At 39.4% G+C, this 20,445-nt stretch overlaps 1 protein-coding gene across 4 annotated transcripts in view; it reads right to left on the bottom strand.

Moving 5' to 3' along the window:
• LOC140559965 (histone deacetylase 4-like) overlaps positions 1–18,748 on the bottom strand; it is a 92,773-nt gene extending 74,025 nt beyond the window's left edge. Inside the window, exons 1-2 of one of the 4 annotated variants that reach the window (XM_072683820.1) lie at positions 18,612–18,748; positions 12,406–12,555 (exon numbers count right to left, since the gene is read on the bottom strand). In XM_072683820.1, coding sequence (XP_072539921.1) covers positions 12,406–12,427 — 22 coding nt within the window. In that variant the 5' untranslated portion in view covers positions 12,428–12,555; positions 18,612–18,748. The other 3 variants (XM_072683821.1, XM_072683822.1, XM_072683823.1) reach the window with 3 other exon arrangements.
• Between the last annotated feature and the right edge of the window lie 1,697 nt (positions 18,749–20,445).

Genomic DNA, 20,445 nt, shown 5'->3' with positions numbered 1-20,445 from the left:
AATCAAAGATGTAGAAAAGCAGATGCTGCTTCTGATGCTGGAGAGACTATTTAAACAGATGTTTCCTATTGCAAAAAACATTTAGTGGTTGATTGCACTGGTCCAGGGAAATTTTTAATACATCAATGCAGTATCAGCTTTCCTCTGAGCTGAGCTGACTGGTTTGTGTTTGCATGAGAAAGAGGAGTCTGATACCTTATACACTGATGGGACAGTGTTACATTTGATTGGGTTTAGGGGGGCTTTACCTTCAGATAAAGCAATCAACATCATTCAATGCCATTATTACCTGTATAGAAAAAAATCCAATCACGTCAGGAGGTGGTCTGGGACGTATTTGAGCAACGTTATAACAGTGCAAATGCATTCATTTCTCCAAGATACACTTAACAACCAAAACCCCTCCTAGTACAACCAAAACATCAGTAATAATTACCACGCAACAAGCGGATAAGCAAAACGTGTCCAACGCAGTGATCGGATTTCAGACAAACCAGGGATGAATTTGACTACCAAGTGCAATTGCATGTGACTTAAATCTTATCAGGATACAAGTCACATGAAGTGGCCAGGTGTAAACTGGGTCTATTGTGAACACTGATATTTTCATGTTTTTTTTCTCTCAGGTTTTCTCAGTCCCTGTGTCACACTGGAATCATCCGGGACCAATCTGAGCACCTTGCATCTTTGCATACACTAGCACTGATTAATTTGACATGTGGCCTAAATTTAAAGTGATCTAGTGAATCACTGGCTACTGAACAAGTGACTGAACCACTGTAGTAATAAAACCCACCCAATGAAAGTCACTTCCTCTCAGATCAGTGCTTCTATACATTAAGCTTTAGCAGCGTTTAATCTCTTGCGTGGTTCATCATTGTAGCATGTCACAGCGGTCAACCGTAGTTTGCATTCATGCATTACCAAGTGGCAAAAATTAAAGAAGTGAAACAACAAGTGTACGTCGTCTGTGGTCTGGTGTTGGAGAGCAACAATTTTTTTTTTTACAGGGCAGACATTTTGTACTGTTTTTACCAATGAAAAATACATGTACAGTACCACGTCTCTCAAAAGTGAAGCAACCACAGGTCTAGTGCCTAGTCTGGTGTCTAGTGTTGTCTGGTTGATGGCTAGGTGAAGCTCAGCCCATGCTCATATGTTTTAATATCAAAACAGCTCTAATTTTTCTTCCTCTAAACGGTCTTACCACTTCGAGTGTCTAATTCCTTGAATTACTTTTCCCTTTGCTAATATTTGCATATTTTTCTACATCAGTTTTAAAACTGTTGTAAGAAGGCAGGTTACACTGAAATGAAGTGATTAACAGCATTGGCTGAAACAGACAGTTTGCAGGACCTGTTCAATGGAGAAGCTGAATTGTAGTTGCGTGGTCAGTTCTCAAAGTTCTTTCAGTAAGTGTAGAATGTGATCTAATTAGTTGTTAGCCAGCCAGCTAACATAAGCATACTGGCTTGGTTCATCTCAGTGGCGAACATTGTAATGCAAATCGTTTTATAACTACATGAACTGCACATGTACGGTTAAACATTACACTTATTGGACAAACTGGGTATCCAGAGGAAAATCCGCTTTGGTTTTAGTCCTTTATGGCTGCACTGTAAACTTAATGAAAGCAGTCTGAGATACTTGGTCTGAGAGAAAGGGGCAGGTCGACCAAATGAGAAGGAGAGTATGGCTCCGCTTCTGGCCTCTATACTGCGTAGACTCTGGTTATAAATATGACGACATGGTGGACAGTTTTGGCTTTATTTCTATAGAAATTTCCATGATTCTTTTAACCACACTATGGCGTGGGTGACATAGAAATGTGCAGCATGGAGCTAGATCTTAACAACAGTACATGACAGCCAGCTTGATTAGGGATCACTCTGGAATGATTTTGTTAGCAGTCATACTTTATTTTGAACCTCTAGAGATTATTCATAGATACTCAAATTATCAACAAACTTTCTTTTGACACTGACTAAAAAGCTAATTGTGAACAGGATTAAGGTTAGGGCTCTGTTTAGGATTAGGTTCAGAAAGTTAGCATTAGGCTTAGGTGTTTGCAGGAGTTGCATTTAATGGAAATTAAAATAAATGTTAAGACAGTGGATCATCTACAAAGGATCTGCAGGGGACCATCAAACTAATGGTTTGTTACCCAGATTTATAAACTCAGACATAAATAGCAGTGCACCCGTTTACAGAGCTTGATTTCAGTGCACCAATTTCCACCTTTAGGCTATGATTTCAGCGCGCTCTTCTGTGCTGGTTTAAAAAAAAAAAGAAATTTATATGGTTTCAGATATTATAGGCCCTATACTTACACCCCGCAAACAGTCTATTTTTACGCCTTCCGTCTGCATCGTTTAAAAAGCAACAGTGCTTGTGAATATATCTACGCCAGGGGGCGTAGTGGTCTCAAAATGAGGTGTGGTTAGATACATTTCTGCCGCAATGACATCTTGGCAACAGAAAACACAGGTGCGCCACTGACTGCAAACAACCTAGGCAGACTTCAACATACGCCCATTGCTATCTCGATAGTAAATTGTAAACAAAGGCGCGTACACCATCGTTTTTGTGCCACTGAAATAGCAATCCGCCAAAGTCTGATCGCACCTGGCTCTTAAAGGGAATGAAAAGCAGCACACTGATTGGTTTATTGCATGTTACGCTCAAAACCCACCCATGATTAATTAGGAGACTTAGTACCCTACGATAGCTAAGACACACTGACACACTCTAAATTAAGCTGTGTGGTGTGTGTTGGACGGCTCATCAAAATATCGCTAAAATAGGGCCTATCGCCACCATTGTAAAGAAAATCCAGGTCTGTACACTTCTCTACAACAGACCATCTTTCACCACTCTAAATGGCTTTGTTTCTCAATACATGTCAATAAATTATGCCATGTGTATAATTTATTGAGATGTGTAGAATGTGTAATCCCTGAACTGAATTGATTGAATTAATATACCCAGTTGCATGGAATCCAGGAAGCTGACAGCTTTGGTTCAATGTTATTTGACTTACACGTGTCAGATGTAGTGCTGATGAACCAAAAAACTGCAATTGCCATGGTCCAAAAGACTGGACTAGAAACTAAAAAATAACAAATTAAGGGCAGCGCAAAGCTAAACATAGACACTGGAGGCTGCCAGAGCCACACTGTAGGTCACCTTGCCTTTTAGTGAATGTGTGGCAAAACGGCAAATTCTCTGAAATACGCCTACACAAAGGCTTGCAAAGGCGGCATCTGAAGCCATCTTTACACAGCAAGGTTTAGTACACAGCCTGCATCTGCTCCGGTAAATTTGTAAACCACAATTAATTTACATGTGTGCCTGAAGGTTCTAGAGTAGAAGCTAGCTTTGTTTACACTGATAATAGAGAACAAAATGGAATCTATGTGTACTATGGGAGAGTAGGTCCCCAATACATAATCATTTGACTTAAAATTAAAACTTTACACTGTATAGTTATCAGACTGTGGGGGTGGTTTTAGAATCAGTTTGTGTCAGAAAATATACTGTACTAGAGTTTTAAGCAGCCATATATGCAATAACTCTGCATTTTAGAGGGTCACTACGCAAGAGGTGTAAATAAAGGAGGAAAAAGCTGCTCTCAAACAAACATGTGACTCTTAAACAAATCAAATGAAATCTCTCAGATTTACCTATTTTTACAGTGAAATGCAAAGAATATCACCATCATGTAAGTGGATGAATATAAACATCATATAAGACGGTTACTGGTAAAGTGCATTTAAACACAAAGGGCTTTTAAACACGAGACAACATAAATGCCTTTCTCAAGCATCCACTCAAAGTTAAATAGGCTTTTACTGTCCAGATCCATTTATTCATATTGTGCATCTGCTCTGTAGAAAAGGAAATGCCTGGGGCTGGTGTTTCCCAGGTAACAAATAAGACCAAAACCTCTAAGGGTATGTGGTACTGGGAGCCAGAAAGTCTTACATCTACACAAAGAAAAAATCCGGAATTATTCACCATAATGTTGTCAAAGCTGTTCAATGAGTTAATGTTCTCAAAATGTATAACCAGTTTCCAGTCATACACTATGTGTCCAAAGCTACTTTAAGTTGCACCCATTGCTGACATGGCTGTGCAATTACACACACAGCTTGTCCAGTCCCTGTAGAGAAGCACTTCCAAAATAATAGGACTTTCTGGAGCAGATAAACATGATCCTATTGCAACCCTGCCTGTGAAGAAGTAGAACTGCGTTTACTGGAATTATGGTGCTCCGAACCAATACTTTTGGTATCAAACACACCTACTTGAGCAAGGAATCAAAGTGAAAGTAAAAAAGATTGAGTCTGCAAATAAGATTCAGAAGTAAAGAAGGCCTATGCTTAATGGTACTTATTATTAGATGATTAGAATATACTAACAAATGGTCCGTTCCAACCTTCATGTATATCAAGATGCTTCTAAATCACCACAACTAATGCAGGAACATGGACCAGAGGAAGCAAAAGAATGCTGTCTCAGGAGATTAGAAAGAAAATTATAACAAGCATGTTAAAGGTGCAAGCTCCAAGCAGCTTGATGGTACTGTGACTACAGTTGCACATATTATTCAGAAATTTAAGATCCATGGGACTGTAGCCAACCTCCCTGGACGTGGCCACAGGAGGAAAACTGATGACAAATTAAAGAGACAGATTATACGAATGGTAACAAAAGAGCCCAGAAAAACTTCTAAAGAGAGTAAAGGTGAACTTCAAGCTCAAGGAACATCAGTGTCAGATCGCATCATCCGTCATTGTTTGAGCCAAAGTGGACTTCATGGGAGACGACCAAGGAGACACTATTGTTGAAAACAAATCATAAAAAAGCTAGACTGGAATTTGCCAAACTACATGTTGACAAGCCCCAAAGCTTCTGGGAGAATGTCCTCTGGACAGATGAGACAAAAATGGAACTTTTTGCCAAGGCACATCAGATCTATGTTCACAGACGGAAAACTGAAGCATATCAAGAAAAGAACACTGTCCCTACTGTGAAACATGGAGGAGGCTCTGTTATGTTCTGGGGCTGCTGCAGGGTGTCTTGAATCTGTGCAGGGTACAATGAAATCTCAAGACTATCAAGGGATTCTAGAGGGAAATGTGCTGCCCAGTGTCAGAAAGCTTGGTCTCAGTCGCAGGTCATGGGTCTTGCAACAATGACCCAAAACACACAGCTAAAAACACCCAAGAATAAGAGAAAAACATTGGACTCTTCTGAAGTGGCCTTCTATGAGCCCTGACCTAAATCCTAGTGAGCATCTTTGGAAGGAGCTGAAACATGCCGTCTGGAAAAGGCACCCTTCAAACCTGAGACAACTGGAGCGATTTGCTAATGAGGAGTAGGCCAAAATACCTGCTGAGAGGTGCAGAAGTCTCACTGACAGTTACAGGAATCGTTTGATTGCAGCGATTGCCTCAAAAGGTTGTGCAACAAAATATTAAGTTATGGGTACCATCATTTCTGTCCAGGCTGGTTTCATGAGTTTTTTTATTATTCATTCATTTATGTTTCATTATTTTTTACTGTTAAAGCATGGTCAATGTTAATCTTCAATATAAAATCTTTATGTATTATTACTTTTGTCAGATTCAAGTTATTTCTGTGACCATTGTGGGTTTTTCTTTTATTAACCGAGCGGTACCAACAGTTTTGTCCACGTGTGTAACTTTCATTTATATATATTTTTTTCACCTTAAAAGGTACAGCATTTACATTTAAACACCCTGAATAAGAAGCAAGATAAAAATGAGATGACTTCAGCCTGTGGCAACTGCTACTGTGAACATTGCATGTCTTTGGTTGTCATATCTGATACGATTTGCATAGCACACTCCACATATCAATAGGATTTCAATTGAACAAACCAAAAACAAATTTGTTTACCTAGTGTAAATGCATATAGTTCAAATCTTTAAATCAGGTTACAATTCCTTTAAGGTCCATAGTTACTTTCTGTACAACCTGACAATGATATGAGACAGAATCAGAAGTGATCTGGGCCAAACCCCTAAATAGCAACTGAGCTATTGAGATAAATGGGAAGGAAGCTTTTTTTCTGGTCTGATAATGAGACAAAGATTCAGAAGCATCCCCGTGCCCCAGAAAAAAAAAAAACAGACTCCAGTATTACTACCCACATCATTGCAATTTCAGAGTGGTCTCCTTACTGACTTGTGTTTAGTAGTTTCTAAACTTTATTTTAGGTATCTTTAAATTATTAGCCTATTCAAACTAGCTGAGGTTATTCTTGGGTAAATAGCAAAGCACTTTTGTAAGTCGCTCTGGATAAGAGCGTCTGCTAAATGCCTTAAATGTAAATTGAATATACAGTCACAAATTCTCTCTGTAACAGGCCAACAACCTATAAGCAACTAAGTTTCTGTTTATGCTGGTCCTCTTTAATCAGGTCTGGTCTAGAATTGGCTTTAAATTTAAATTCTAGAAACATAACTGCTAACATTGTGCTAACAATGCGTACTTAGCTTCCTCACCTTACCTTGGTTTAACACATTTGTGAGGGTGAACTACTTTTAAGAACATTGATAAAGAGTTATAATACAGTGGATCATGGGTTAAGGTCCATTTCAAGGCAATGCAGTTAAAAAAAAAAAAAGTGGCTACACGACATGGGATGTCAGTATAAAGCTCTTTTTGATAAAACCACACATTTGCTTAGTGTTCTTTAGTCACAATAAGAAAATGTCATCTCACAACCATTTCAGATTTTATCTGTCACACTTTCATTCTGAAAAAGCCATTGATGTTTGCAGAGCAATAGCATGGCAACTGGCAAATCAAACAGCCAAAAAACATGAAACCCAGGAGGGCATAAAGGCAAGGGGAAAACCTGTGTTCATGTACTGTTTTAATGTACAGATTACATTATTACAAAAGCTAACCAAATGAAGTATTAACTGCAAACAGCCTTGAAAAAAAAATCCTTTGAACTCTGGGATTGCTTAAAAGGCAGAGATGAGACACAAATTAGAATAAAGAGTAAGGTAAGCAGCTCTTGTTCTGGAGACCCAGACTGTATCCAAAAGTTAAAAACCACTTGATTTACCTAACAGAGGCCAAGAGGTACTTCTGTTATGTAAAGTAATTTTAATTAGATTTGAATTAGCAAACTTACTCTATAAACCTAAATTTCCTCTTTTTTGCCTGTTGGTTTACAGGGATGCTTCAGGGTAAGTCTGCACAGTAAGAGACATGCACAAAAAGAGAGAGAAAGAAAAAACGAGAAAAAATGCAATTAGGGACATACCGCATCATCGCCTTAATTAGGACTTGATATCATTATGATCTTTACGTCAACGTCTGACATGGACGCAGACAAAAGCGCAAAATGTCAAAAGGCCGGATGGCAGGGACAGTATCTGTGTAGACTGTAATTGGTGCTGTCAGGACTTTGGCAGAACATCCAGTATCTCTCTCTTCCTCTTGATAGGCACAAAGACCCTGACACCACGACACCTCCTGCTCTCCCCACCGGACTCCTTTCTCTGTGCCCTGATTCCAATTAAAATCAGCACGCTTCCGTGCGTGCTCTGAAAACAAAGCTTAGACCCCATGAAGGCCCTATTTGTTTAGCGCAGTCACACATAACCTTCTGTGAAACGAGAACAGGCGCAAAACCCTGATACAAGTCCTAACTACATCCCCTTTTCCCTGGCCTGCCGGCCAAGCTCTTTGTTCTAGCAGGAATAACTTTGTACTACGAGGCTAATGGCTCCATCAGTGATACTGAGAGGTGCCAGAGACTGCCATGTGGCAGACGTATTAGCGCAGCAGGCTCAGTCGAGAGTTTATCTGAAAGCCCAGAAGAAACAGGATGGATATCTGACAAATATAAAGACGGTATAAAGACGGGCTATAAAGCAAAACTATAACATGAAACCTGAAGCAGAAGGCACATATAGTGTTAGCAGACAAGAACTGTTACTGGTGCAGGAGGGTGCATTTGCCCAGCCAGATAATCAAAGCCTAGTCTGCTACAGGGAAGGTGGTACACTGCACCAAACACCAGTTAGATAGTCAGCTACTTATTTCTGTGCTGTTTACGTAGAGACTACTAAAACATAACTATATCAGACAATGTCCAAGTTTAGAGTTCAGAGAGAGTTCAGCATTATGCCAGAATTGTCATTTCTTGATCCTGGGCTCCCCTACATTCAGTAAGTGTAATTTGCGCTTTAGGCCACCCCTAAAGGGCATACTTTACATATGCATTTCTTTACAAGTTGAGACATACAGAACCTTTACAAAAAGTGAAGACAAATGCATTTAACAAATGTATTTTACATGCATAGGACTATAGGCAGCTCTCAAGTTCTCTGCCCACTTCACCAGTTACATAGTGTAGTTAGCTGGATGCCGAGCCCAGAATAGCAATGATACATACGGTATTCTCAGTACAACAAGTCACTGGAGCATCATTTATTTTAAGTTAAATTTTACATAGTGTTGCTTTAAGTTGATGTTCCCACAAGTATTAATTAATGCACTGTATGGTCCTTACTGTGCTAAGCTGCCCAGACTGAAGTGTGTGCACTCTCAGTAACTGATGCGGCCATATAACTCAACTATAACTATAAATGTTGAGTCCTACTGTGTCTCCGTTATCATGACTGCATCATCGGGGAACAGACAAGCCCTTAATTCTCTTATCCACAGCAGGGTGACTTCAATCAGACTGGAAAGTATGCAGTTCAGAGACATTTTTGTCTCCCACCATCAACAAATGCTGATCACTAGTTATTGTGGTGGCTGCTCCAGCAAGTATTAGCATGTCGAGAGTGTATTGTGGAGGCCTGTTCTAATTTTAGCCTGGAACACATGCAGAGAAAGATCAGAGCTAAGCGAGAGGGGGATGGGGCTTCTTGGTAGTGTGTGTGTGTGTGTGTGTGTGTGTGTGTGTGTGTGTGTGTGTATATGTGTGTGTGTGTGTGTGTGTGTGTGTGTGTGTGTGTGCGTGCGCGCGCGTGCGTGTGGGGGGGGGTGAATGGGTGTGGGTGGGATATGGGGGACAAAAACAATTGGCACGTTTGTGAAGGTGCACGTGCAGGATCTATAAATAGTGCATGGTTAAGCCGCTCTGCCATTCAAGCAGAACAGGCTTTTAATCCAGCATTCAACACAGGGCACGCTGAGATAAATATAAACACAGAAAGATGGAGACAGATCACAGCAAGCGAGATGCAGAGTTATGGAGGAAGGGGGGAGAAGCGAGGTAAGCATGAAAAAGAGAATTTGAGTACAGAACCATCTGTACTCACCTGCATCCCATTTAAATCCACATTACTGCACCAGAAGTTTAATTTATAATTATGTTTAAAGAAATTTGAGGTTTGAGGCGATGTTAGGCTGTGCATGAAACTCCAATCTCATGCCGCATCATTAAGAAGAAGACGACTGGAATGGGTCCAATCAGTGGGTCCATTCCATGGGTCAAACAGATGTGTTTTTTGTGTCACCTCTGAATGTATTCTGAGCATTTCACACCTGTCACCTTGGATGGTGCGGCAATTTCAGATCCAGCTTTTCCAAGTGAAAGAGTTCTATTTTAAAACATAAACCAAATGCATAATCTATCCAAATCTTTATCAGATCAGGGGAAGGGAAGAGAGACAAAATTTAACCACACAGTGAAGCACACTTGAGATTATTAATACATGCCAGCCGAATGTGGCTGCTGATTTACAGCTTTTGCCCGAGTACAAGTGTATACGTGCATTGTGCACACTCATGATACGAATAAAAAAAGTGGTTTCTTGCAGTGCCGTCTCTTTTCTTTCTGGTACTTGGTATGCCACAGAGAAAAGCATACATGACTAGCCAGTATTACATATACACTGACAGCAAAATGACTGGATGGATGCAGTGGTCTTGTTCATAGCAAAATGATACGTGTTGCAGCTGATATTATACCATAATTATTAATATTATTTTTTAATTACATTACAATTATATTATTACATTATAGCTATTATAGGTAATATGTTTTAATATATAATTTTATATCAATTATTATATTTATTATTAATTATAATTTAATCAATTTGACAGTATATTACAATCTAATTAATTATATCAGAATTATGTTTATATTAAGTATAATAACTCTATAATAATACCATTATTAAATATTATATACCATGCACCATCTTAATTATTTTGATTGAGTGCTCTTCCAGACCTGCATAGTGTGTAGTGATAGCGTAGCAGTCAAGTCTATCTATATTTGCACAGATTTCTATTTAAAGCAAGTTTTTCAATACGGTTCCTTTTATTATTAACAGAAACTTTTTTTTTTTAAGTATAAAGCCTTCTCTGTGGATACAGTGCTGGCATACACAAGCTACCTTTACAAGCTGCATCACTGACCATGCTGTTTCATAAAACACACATAAAACACAATGTATGCATGATATTTGAAACAGAAAATGCCTCACCCAAGGTGAATAAACGTGAAGATGAAATCCAGTACCACTGGAGACGTCTCACAAGTGAGCTAAGCAGTGTAATGAAATAATAAATAAAAAAAAACTCTATGACTATGACTGACAGACCCACACTAATCTATGCATTATGTTGTAGAAAAAAGGGGTGCACTACTGAAAATGACTCCCTCTCTCCCCAGTCCTCAGTTGCATGGGCCTCAATGTCTGAATCTACACATGAACTTCCGGTCCTTTTAAGGGGTCTCATGAGACAAGCAAAACTATTGTGTATCTCAGTTTAAAACAAGCAGTGTTGTGCTATGGTTCAGTATAGAGAACGTAAGTGCGCACTGTCTCTGGAGCTGCACAGTTCCTTAGTGGGATTAGTGGGATTAACCCAATTAGTCTGGTTAAGGCTGCCGTCCAAAAGCACTCCAACAAGCCAAGAACTAACAAAGATACTCTTACTAACAACAACAACTCCCTGTAAGCACCAACCATCCCTTTAGTTCACATTCATTTACATTTCTTTCTTTCATTATTATGCAAGGTTTGGGTCTTAAAGCTATATTTTGGATAACATAAACAGTACTGGCTTGGAATAGAGTGCCCAAATCAAGACTCTTAGTAACAGAAATATGTTTCGATTCTAAAAAAAAAAGAAAAAAGAAGATGGAGTATTTGAAAAAATGTTTTGCACTGATATGATAATCTAAGAAACACACCATATAGTTCAGAGTGCATGATCACCAAGTTCTAAAGCATGTAACTAAATTTTCTATTCTACAACACTCACCACTGAGTTCCCCAATTAATACGTTTGGACAAACTAAGAAGCAGACCGTGTGCAAGGCCCTACCACTCAAGTGTCCGACCTGAATGGAAGTTGTTCAAAAAGCACATATGATATGGTGTTTGGGTTTCTATACAGTTTTATTACATTTATTTATGTTTACTGTCAATCAGTGCAATGTCATAAAAAGAAAGAAATTCCAAAAAAATGCACAACTTTGAACAAAAAGGCAAAGCTACAGATTGCTATAGCCCTGGGACAAACTCTTAACAAATGAGACGAAGATGCCTGCTCTGCCCAGCGTCTCTATCATCCATCCATAGATGGTCACAATCATATACTACATAAGGCTGAAATATTAGTCAATAAATACAACAGATATAGAAACTGATACACTCGGCCCTCTGAAGAAAAATGAAACTGTTACTCACAGATGCCACTCAGCTAATCAAAAATAAAATCTAGACTACTCTTAAGGAATGTTAAATTGCAAATAAACAGACACAGTTAACAGCGTGGTATAGCTTAATGCTGGTTTGATCTCTCTAAAAGTGGATTAGGGAACCCAGTAGCATCAAGTGTAGGTGTTTACAGAGGTATTAGATGGGAAAATCCATTATATCATTAGGCAGAACCTGGATTAAAAAGGCTGACACTTGTGTACTAACAAAGACTGCCCATAGATTCCTGGGCGTGCATTAGACCAAAACGTATTTGTTTTTTATGCTTTTTTGTTTGTTTTTTTGCTAAACAGTGGTAATGTTTTTTGGTAATGGATTTATGTTTTAAGTGTTCCTCAGTGTGAACATACATGTTACTTCTGTAGAACTGTGATGGCACCAAGTCTGGGCTAAATTTATACTAAGTGTCATATGTGCCATTGTCTTTGTGGTTTGCTGACACTGTATTTGTCAGCAGAAAATATTTCTTTCACTGCTGTAGCTTGACTGTCATATGTATAACATATTATCATCCACATAACAGCTTCAATAATGTTTTTTCAAGTATTTACTAATACTTGAACCTGTCAATTGGCCATTATGCGTTTAACACAAGATCTGTCTCTATCTAAAAGCTATAAACTCAACTCAAGCTAAAGGGAAGAACTGTAACTATGCAAAGCTGCCTTACCTGACTGACCATGAGAGGTCATTGTTAATAGTGGCAGGTATTTTCCTTAAAGATAGGTATGGTCCAGGTAAGTTCCTGAAGCAGTTGAGCAATGATGTTCAGCCACCAGTAAACACTAGCTAAAGAGAATTGTCGTCTTGTGGAATCCACCTGCAGGAGAGACAAAGCATATCATACAAAGATATAAACAAATATCAAATAATGGTGATGCAAGCATGTTCCTAATTTAGCTTTGTTCACACTGCAGTGAAAATTGTGTTTTTTATCAAACTGGATTTTTAGACTGAGAAATATGATTTCTTGTTGCCAAAGAGATGTATGGTCAGATCGCAGACGCCTACATTGATTGGCATTGTAATGATGCAAGCATAAGTACAAGACAACCTGTGAGCACAATGTCAAGGACCAAAGCACCTCCCAAAAAACACATGAAATCTTACTGACTGGTTAAACTCAGTCACATAATCAGAAGGACTTTACATAATAAAAGGGCATATACCTACTGTTTATTAAGTTACTGGAGATTAAATTAAAATGTAACATTAAATACATATTCGGTGGGTGAGAACATGCAGTCAGCTTCAGACTTTTCATTCATGAGCTTTTTTTCCCCCTACATTTTCCTCATTCTATCACTCTGGTGCGGGTTAATCTTCATCTTGTCTGTCCATAATACTTTGTCCTAGAATGCTACAGTTTTTTTAATGTAATTTCTTAGCAAACAGTTACCTGGCCGTTCTGTTCCTGATTGATTGGCAATGTGTAGTGTCTTGTTTTTCTCCTCTTTATGCTAGTCTTTACCATCTCTACAGCTTGAATAGTGTTCAGGACTGCAACAGATCAAAAAAGAAAGTAACTTTGGCCATTCGCTTCTGCTGTCTATAATGATTGGTGCTAATCCAGGCATATATCAATGCATAATTTTGGCTATTTTTGGCTCGATCCAGTTCCAATTTTTTGGTTTTAACTATTATGGCAACGTGCCTAATTACAGACACTATGAACTAGGAATGTCCAAATCCAATCTGGTGGATAAGAATCAGGGGCAATGCAGATGGCTATTTTAATCTTAATCCAGTTCCACGTTTTGAGGAGCATTCTTTTGCGTCTGCAGTGTGGAACTATTTTATATTGGAACATGAAAACATAACATGTTTTACCGGTAGAAGAACCTCACACCTTTCTATGTTTTTAATGAATTCATTATAAGAAAAGTCACTACTAAACTAAACAAAGCAGTCCAGAATGTCTCATTATATAAATGTGTTACTAAAACCACAGTGATTTTACTACAACATTTAATATTAGCACCTTTTATTTAAACACACAGTATTGCCTGATGCACAGCATTAAAAGACTACTTTCTACTAAAAGAGTACTTTCCCCACTGTGTGTTCATGTACTGTCCTATTAAACACATACTACCGTGTGTGTAGTCACATGACTTTGCCCCATCCAGTCTGCAACATGGAGGATAACACAAACACAGAGCCCACTAAGCATATGGAGCACACCATTTAAATGAATGTTTTGGGAAGCGAAAAACAAACTGTTCATGGTGAACATGGTGAACTGTTCACTGATCATAGTGCTTAACAAACTGTTTCACATCCAGAAAGCAGTACAAGGGACTTGTTTATTAGGAACTTCAAAGCAACCCATTTTTGATAAGGAAACAATTATCAGTACAACCAAACCAACAGTTCAAATAGCTCAGTTCTAGAAACCTCTCAATCCTGTACATGATGTGTATATATATATATATATATATATATATATATATATATATATATATATATATGTATCTCCGAACCGATACAGAGTACCGATACCAAAACCAACTCTGTCCTAAATGCTCCAAATATGGCTATACATCGTGGTTTGAGGTGCTTGGTTAATTGCATGTAACATAAAGCCTCATAAATAAACAAAAGTCAGCGTATAAACAATAAAATTGGGTTCGGCTAGTTCTCCAGCACTCTAATGGATTGCTTGACCGAGACACTGTTGGTTCGTGGATTTCGACTGTACAACTCATGCTTACATGACTTGATTCATTAGGTTGCCAGATTTAATCAATTAAGCCACTAAGACAGTTCTTTTTCCTGACTCAAGGCATCCACATGTGGATTCATCTAAACTGGCACAGCTGAGGCAGTTGCAGGACCTTTTTCTTCCATCTTCCCAACCAAAGATTGTCAAAGCAATCTTTGCCTTTTGCAGGGAGTCTGAGCTTGTGAAATACCTACAAGAAATAAGCTTTATCAGCTAATAATAAGCATAGCTGGCCTGCATAATTTACTACAAACACATTTCTTTTTTAAATTGCAAGGTCTATACAAAATTACAATTTTAAATAAAACAACGTTATCCGTAGGCCTATATGTAGGATATATAAGACTACAAAACTCCACGAGAGTTGCAACTGAGTACAATGGCTCTTTCTTAACCGTGCCAAATCTTGAGTTGACCGCATCCAGTAAAGTGCTTTTCATCGTTTTATTCCTTGGTCGGCCTCAGTTTCTTTGTGTACACCCTACACTAGGTAGCCCCAAATCCTTCATTGTCTGACGAGATATTTAGATTTATGTCTCAAACTGAAATCAGATGATTTATTGATTGTACTCTGGGGGGACAGAACGCTGGGCTGCTGTGCAAAAATATCAGCATTTTATTGATTTTACTGCATTTGTTACCATAAATACATAAATGTCTGTGACCGAAATGGATCCCTATTTATGCTTTAGGGCCTTATGAGTCGAGTGTCCATATTGTAAAGTGGAATTAGAACGTGATTTTGAGGGCACTATAATCTCCCACAATGCACTTCTAATTCATATTACAAAACACTTTTCTAGCCACACAAGTGCGCTTGTTTGAGAAGCATGAACCAAGAAGTAGCGTAAATGCCCTGAGCAAAAGACAAGAACTACCAAAATGAAACAGATTAAGACTACACAATAACAAACAGACAAAAGAATTGCCAGAAAAAAAAATGCTCAGTTTAAAACATATTAAAAGCTACATTCATGGCTCTACTACCAAGCAACAGAACGAAATTGTGCTTGCGACATTTGTTGAACTGCAGTAAAGAGTTAACAGTTTGTTGTCAGCAACTTTTCAGCTGCTTTCATTAGTTTTCATGCGACATTTGCTCAATCAAACTTCATAAACTCAATCATCATCATAACTTCGCACCCATGAGAATAAACCCCTTACAGGCCTCTTTATACATAATCAACTTCAAAACTTACAACTTCAGACATTGCATGGAGGCTTTGTGCGCCATGGTGTGCACATGGCAGTTGAACAAACTCCGTCTTCTGGCGAGTTGTCCACTGTGCACTACGCAGCTTGATTTAGGGCGTATCAGTGTGTCTTTGCTATCGTAAAGACGGGAAAAGTATGTCTTATGCAGCTCATAACACGCAAAAAGCATATTCAAAGTTAATCATGGGTGCGTTTTGGGCATAACATGCAATAAACCAATCCACGTGTCACTTTGCCATTCCCTTTAAAAACCAGGTGCAGATTACTATTTCAATGACGCAAAGCAGGGGTGTACACGCGCTAGGCTCACGCCGGTCACTGCCAAGATAGCAATAAACATCAACTTTGTTTTCAGTCAGTGACATACATGTTTTCCGTTGCCAAGATAGCAATACACCAGATTTTTTTCTGAACACAACTCATTTCAAGACCACCACACCCATCGGCGTAGATATTATGGCAAGCAACGTTGCTATTTAAGCTAGGTGGGGTGTAAAATAGCAATGAGGTGTAAGATAGGGTTCAGCATGTGATTGGTTTGTGTTAGCACAAACCAATCACATGCTGAAAGATGGTTCTTTATAGCATGCAATCCTCTTCCAACAGTCATGGAAATTACCATAAAATGTCATAGTGCCACCTGCAGTACTGGAGTGCCCATATGCCAAAATGAAACCACAGAGTGCATGCAAACTTGTAACCAGATAGCTACCGACTGCTGGTACAAAATTCAAAAACCAGTTTAGGCCAAAGTTGTTTGAAAGCTGGGTAGCCCTTGCAAGCTTCATTTCGCTCCAAGAATATCGAGGCCTTCATGGCAATATCATTAAAAAAAGAATCAGGGTTACTTCAAGAACGTTTTGAAGAAAGAAAAGGACAGATGTCAATGGAGCTTCTTCACGCAGACTGTGTCTTTAAACAGTATGTATTCGAGTTTAAGTGCCTTTACTTGCACTCATCAATGATGCTCTGTAAGCTGTACTGAGCTGTTTCAGTATTTAATGTTTCTCTCCAACCAGTTTTAAAAGTAGTGTTATTTTGTGCATGTGGCCACAGTGTCTTCGATGTAAAGCTCACAATTGTTCATAGCAGTGGTGATAAAAAAAAAACAAGAGTTAAATGTCTTTATAATCAACTTTATATGGTTCCAGTGTATGCACATTGTTTTAAAATATTGATTTTCAATAGGTTTGGTATAAAATATTTTTTAGTTCACAATAGGCAAAATAGTCCACAAGAAACTTTTTTTTCATGGTTTACTATTATCAATAAAAAGCAAAAATGTCTTCTGTGTACATGTGTAGTTCACTAGTGACTTAAAATAGCAAAAAAAGAAATCTGTATTTGTGTTGCAGACCCCAGGGTTCTGTTATCACCACTGTAAAGAAATCTAAATCAGTAGTTTTTTCCAAATTAACCCATTTTACATCAAACCAGTCTGAATAACATTTAACAAATTAATGAAGTAAACTAATTCTATGATGAGTCTAAATATTCAAACAATTTGGCCTTCAAAAACATTACTACAGAATTTTGCCCTTGGAATGTGCAACACACAGTGATGGCAAATGCAATGGTGTCTTGTCAGGGTACCATGAGCCAGCATTGGCTATTTACCCATTTTCCTGTAGTCCCACTCCCTGCCATGTCCAGACAGCAGAAGGGAGAGGTGAAGGGAGGAGGAGGAGGAGGAGGAGGAGGGTGAAACTGAAAGAAAGTCGGTCACAGAGTCGATCTATGCTAATCTCCTGTGATGGGGCTGTGGTTGAGGGCAGGGAGGGGAGGGCGTAGTCCATGAGCAGGGCAGGACAAGTCCCCCCATGTGGGCACTGAGTAAGCTGAGGGGCCTTGCGTGTGTGCATCTATTGTCCCCCAAACAGCCAAGAGAGGCTGCACAGCACACATCAATATACAATTCTGCATCACTACTCACTTTGGAGTTGACAAGTGATCTGTGCTCAATGTTTTCTATCAAAAAAATATATATCTATACAATCCTAAGGGCAGGTATGGACCACACTGAGCATTGTTTACCTTGTCACTGGCAGGACACAAAATAGTGAAGATTGGGAAGTGAGGCATGTACTAATAAATAACTTACTAAATAACTAAGTGTGTCTACGTGATGGCTAATACACGTGACAAACACTGAGTAATATGTTCAGTTTTATCTAGCTACTACTCGTTCACATATACCATAAAATGGCCCCTTGAACTTTATCCAAAACAACAAATGCTTACACTACATATGCCTGCTGCTGCTTAAGCCACGGCTTTACCCCAGCCAAATCTGTGTCCAAGTTCACATACATGGGCTTCGAGGCTACGTGCACCTCTGTTTGGTGAACACGAACCATGACTGTGAAATGCATTCTCTGCTGTGTTGCCTGTCTCTAGGTTCAGCTCCAGCTTCTTCACCTCATTCACAAAAATGGTCGACGCATGGTCTAACACCCGCCCATCCGTAGACCACCGATACCATTGGCCATTAGTGACTTAGCCACACAATTGCATAATACTAGTAGTGCTAGCTAACGTCGTAACTAGCCCGCGTTCGGTCGGCCACACGTCGGCTTTCCGCTGGAAATTTCCTCGCACCACTACAACGCCGTAAAAACAAACCGCCCCAAACATCATTCAGTGGATGTGCTATGTTGTTGCTGGAACCTAGAAAAAAGCGCGCTCGTTTTCATTTGAAACCGGCTCACATTTGGTCCCATTCATGACAAAACGGCTGATAACGACTCAAAATTTCATAAGTAAATAAACTCACTCGTCGCTTCCCGTTCTGGTTTGTCACCCAGTGTGTGTTTATTCTGTTTCCAATAACGTATATAAGCGACTACATACCACACCACTGCCGCCTGAGATATCGCCCATTTCAGTCAGCACATAACACACGAACCGGACAATAGTCGATGGAACAGCCGGCTCACCTTAACGCGGTTGGACGGAGTGTTTATTCGGCGAAGAAAGCCCAGTTTGTTTTAGTCCTCATGTGAAGCGCAGTAGCGATAGCAACGTCCGCTGTCAGATTCCGCCATACTGGATTTTTGATTAAGGAATCACGTGTGGTGAGCCTGTACTGTATGTGTTGAAGAGGCAGGATCGCCACACCACTGTCTGTCGGGCTCCGGAAAAGGCACCCAGTATGCGGATCCGTGCTCATACGCTTCGCGAACTGCAAAATGCCTTACAATAGTCTATGTAGCACAGCCGTTTACAACACCCTGTTGCCATTTATATGCGTTGTTTTGTCTGCAAGAGGATATTAGTAGTATTATGAGTAGCTACACTCTGAGTAGCTACATTGACTCCGTTTCACTAAAAGTTTTCATTTGACCCTAATATATTCACCCGAAGTTTCTTTATTGAATTTCCACACGAGCTAAACTTAATAGAAAAGATAAGATCCTCTCAATTCTCTATGATCTAATATCAAAAACCTGGATAAGATAATAAAGGATGGGTTTGTTTCAGATTTAGGATGAAATAATGTGTGTTATAAACTAGGCTATAAATAAAAACATCTGGCCCTTAACAGTACCTAATATTTACTAATCTAATTTTAGGCAATAACAAACACTGCAGAATTTATGACACACTCTATGGCCAATATACAGTGGGGAAAAAAAAGTATTTAGTCAGTCACCAATTGTGCAAGTTCTCCCACTTAAAAAGATGAGAGGCCTGTAATTGACATCATAGGTAGACCTCAACTATGAGAGACAAAATGAGAAAAAAACCAAACAGAAAGTCACATTGTCTGATTTTTAAAGAATTTATTTGCAAATAATGGTGGAAAATAAAGTTTTTGGTCAATAACAAAAGTTCATCTCAATACTTTGTTATATATCCTTTGTTAGCAATGACAGAGGTCAAACGTTTTCTGTAAGTCTTCACAAGGTTGGCACACACTGTTGCTGGTATGTTGGCCCATTCCTCCATGCAGATCTCCTCTAGAGCAGTGATGTTTTGGGGCTGTCGGCGGGCAACACAGACTTTCAACTTCCTCCAAAGGTTTTCTATGAGGTTGAGATCTGGAGACTGGCTAGGCCACTCCAGGACCTTGAAATGCTTCTTACGAAGCCACTCCTTTGTTGCCCTGGCAGTGTGCTTGGGATCATTGTCATGCTGAAAAACCCAGCCACATTTCATCTTCAATGCCCTTGCTGATGGAAGGAGGTTTGCACTCAAAATCTCACAATACATGGCCCCGTTCATTCTTTCATGTACACGGACCATTCGTCCTAGTCCCTTAGCAGAGAAACAGCCCCAAAGCATGATGTTGCCACCCCCATGCTTCACAGTTGGTATGGTGTTCTTTGGATGCAACTCAGCATTCACTCTCCTCCAAACAAGTTGTGTTTGTACCAAACAGTTCTACTTTGGTTTCATCTGACCATAAGACATTCTCCCAATACTCTTCCGAAACATCCAAATGCTCTCTAGCAAACTTCAGACGCGCCCGGATATGTACTGGCTTAAGCAGGGGAACACGTCTGGCACTGCAAGATCTGAGTCCCTGGCGGCGTAGTGTGTTACTGACGGTAGCCTTTGTAACATTGGTCCCAGCTTTCTGCAGGTCATTCACTAGGTCCCCCTGTGTGGTTCTGGGATTTTTGCTCACCGCTTTTGTGATCATTTTGACCCCACGGGCTGAGATCTTGCGTGGAGCCCCTGATCGAGGAAGATTAGTAGTGATCTTGTAGGTCTCTGGTAGGCCATTTTCTGATTATTGCTCCCACAGTAGATTTCTTCACACCAAGC

Source organism: Salminus brasiliensis, chromosome 7 (genome assembly GCF_030463535.1).
Source record: "Salminus brasiliensis chromosome 7, fSalBra1.hap2, whole genome shotgun sequence".
NCBI classification, from domain to species: domain Eukaryota; kingdom Metazoa; phylum Chordata; class Actinopteri; order Characiformes; family Bryconidae; genus Salminus; species Salminus brasiliensis.
The sequence above is the reverse complement of the archived record's forward strand: the minus strand, read 5'-3'. Positions and strand labels throughout refer to the sequence as shown.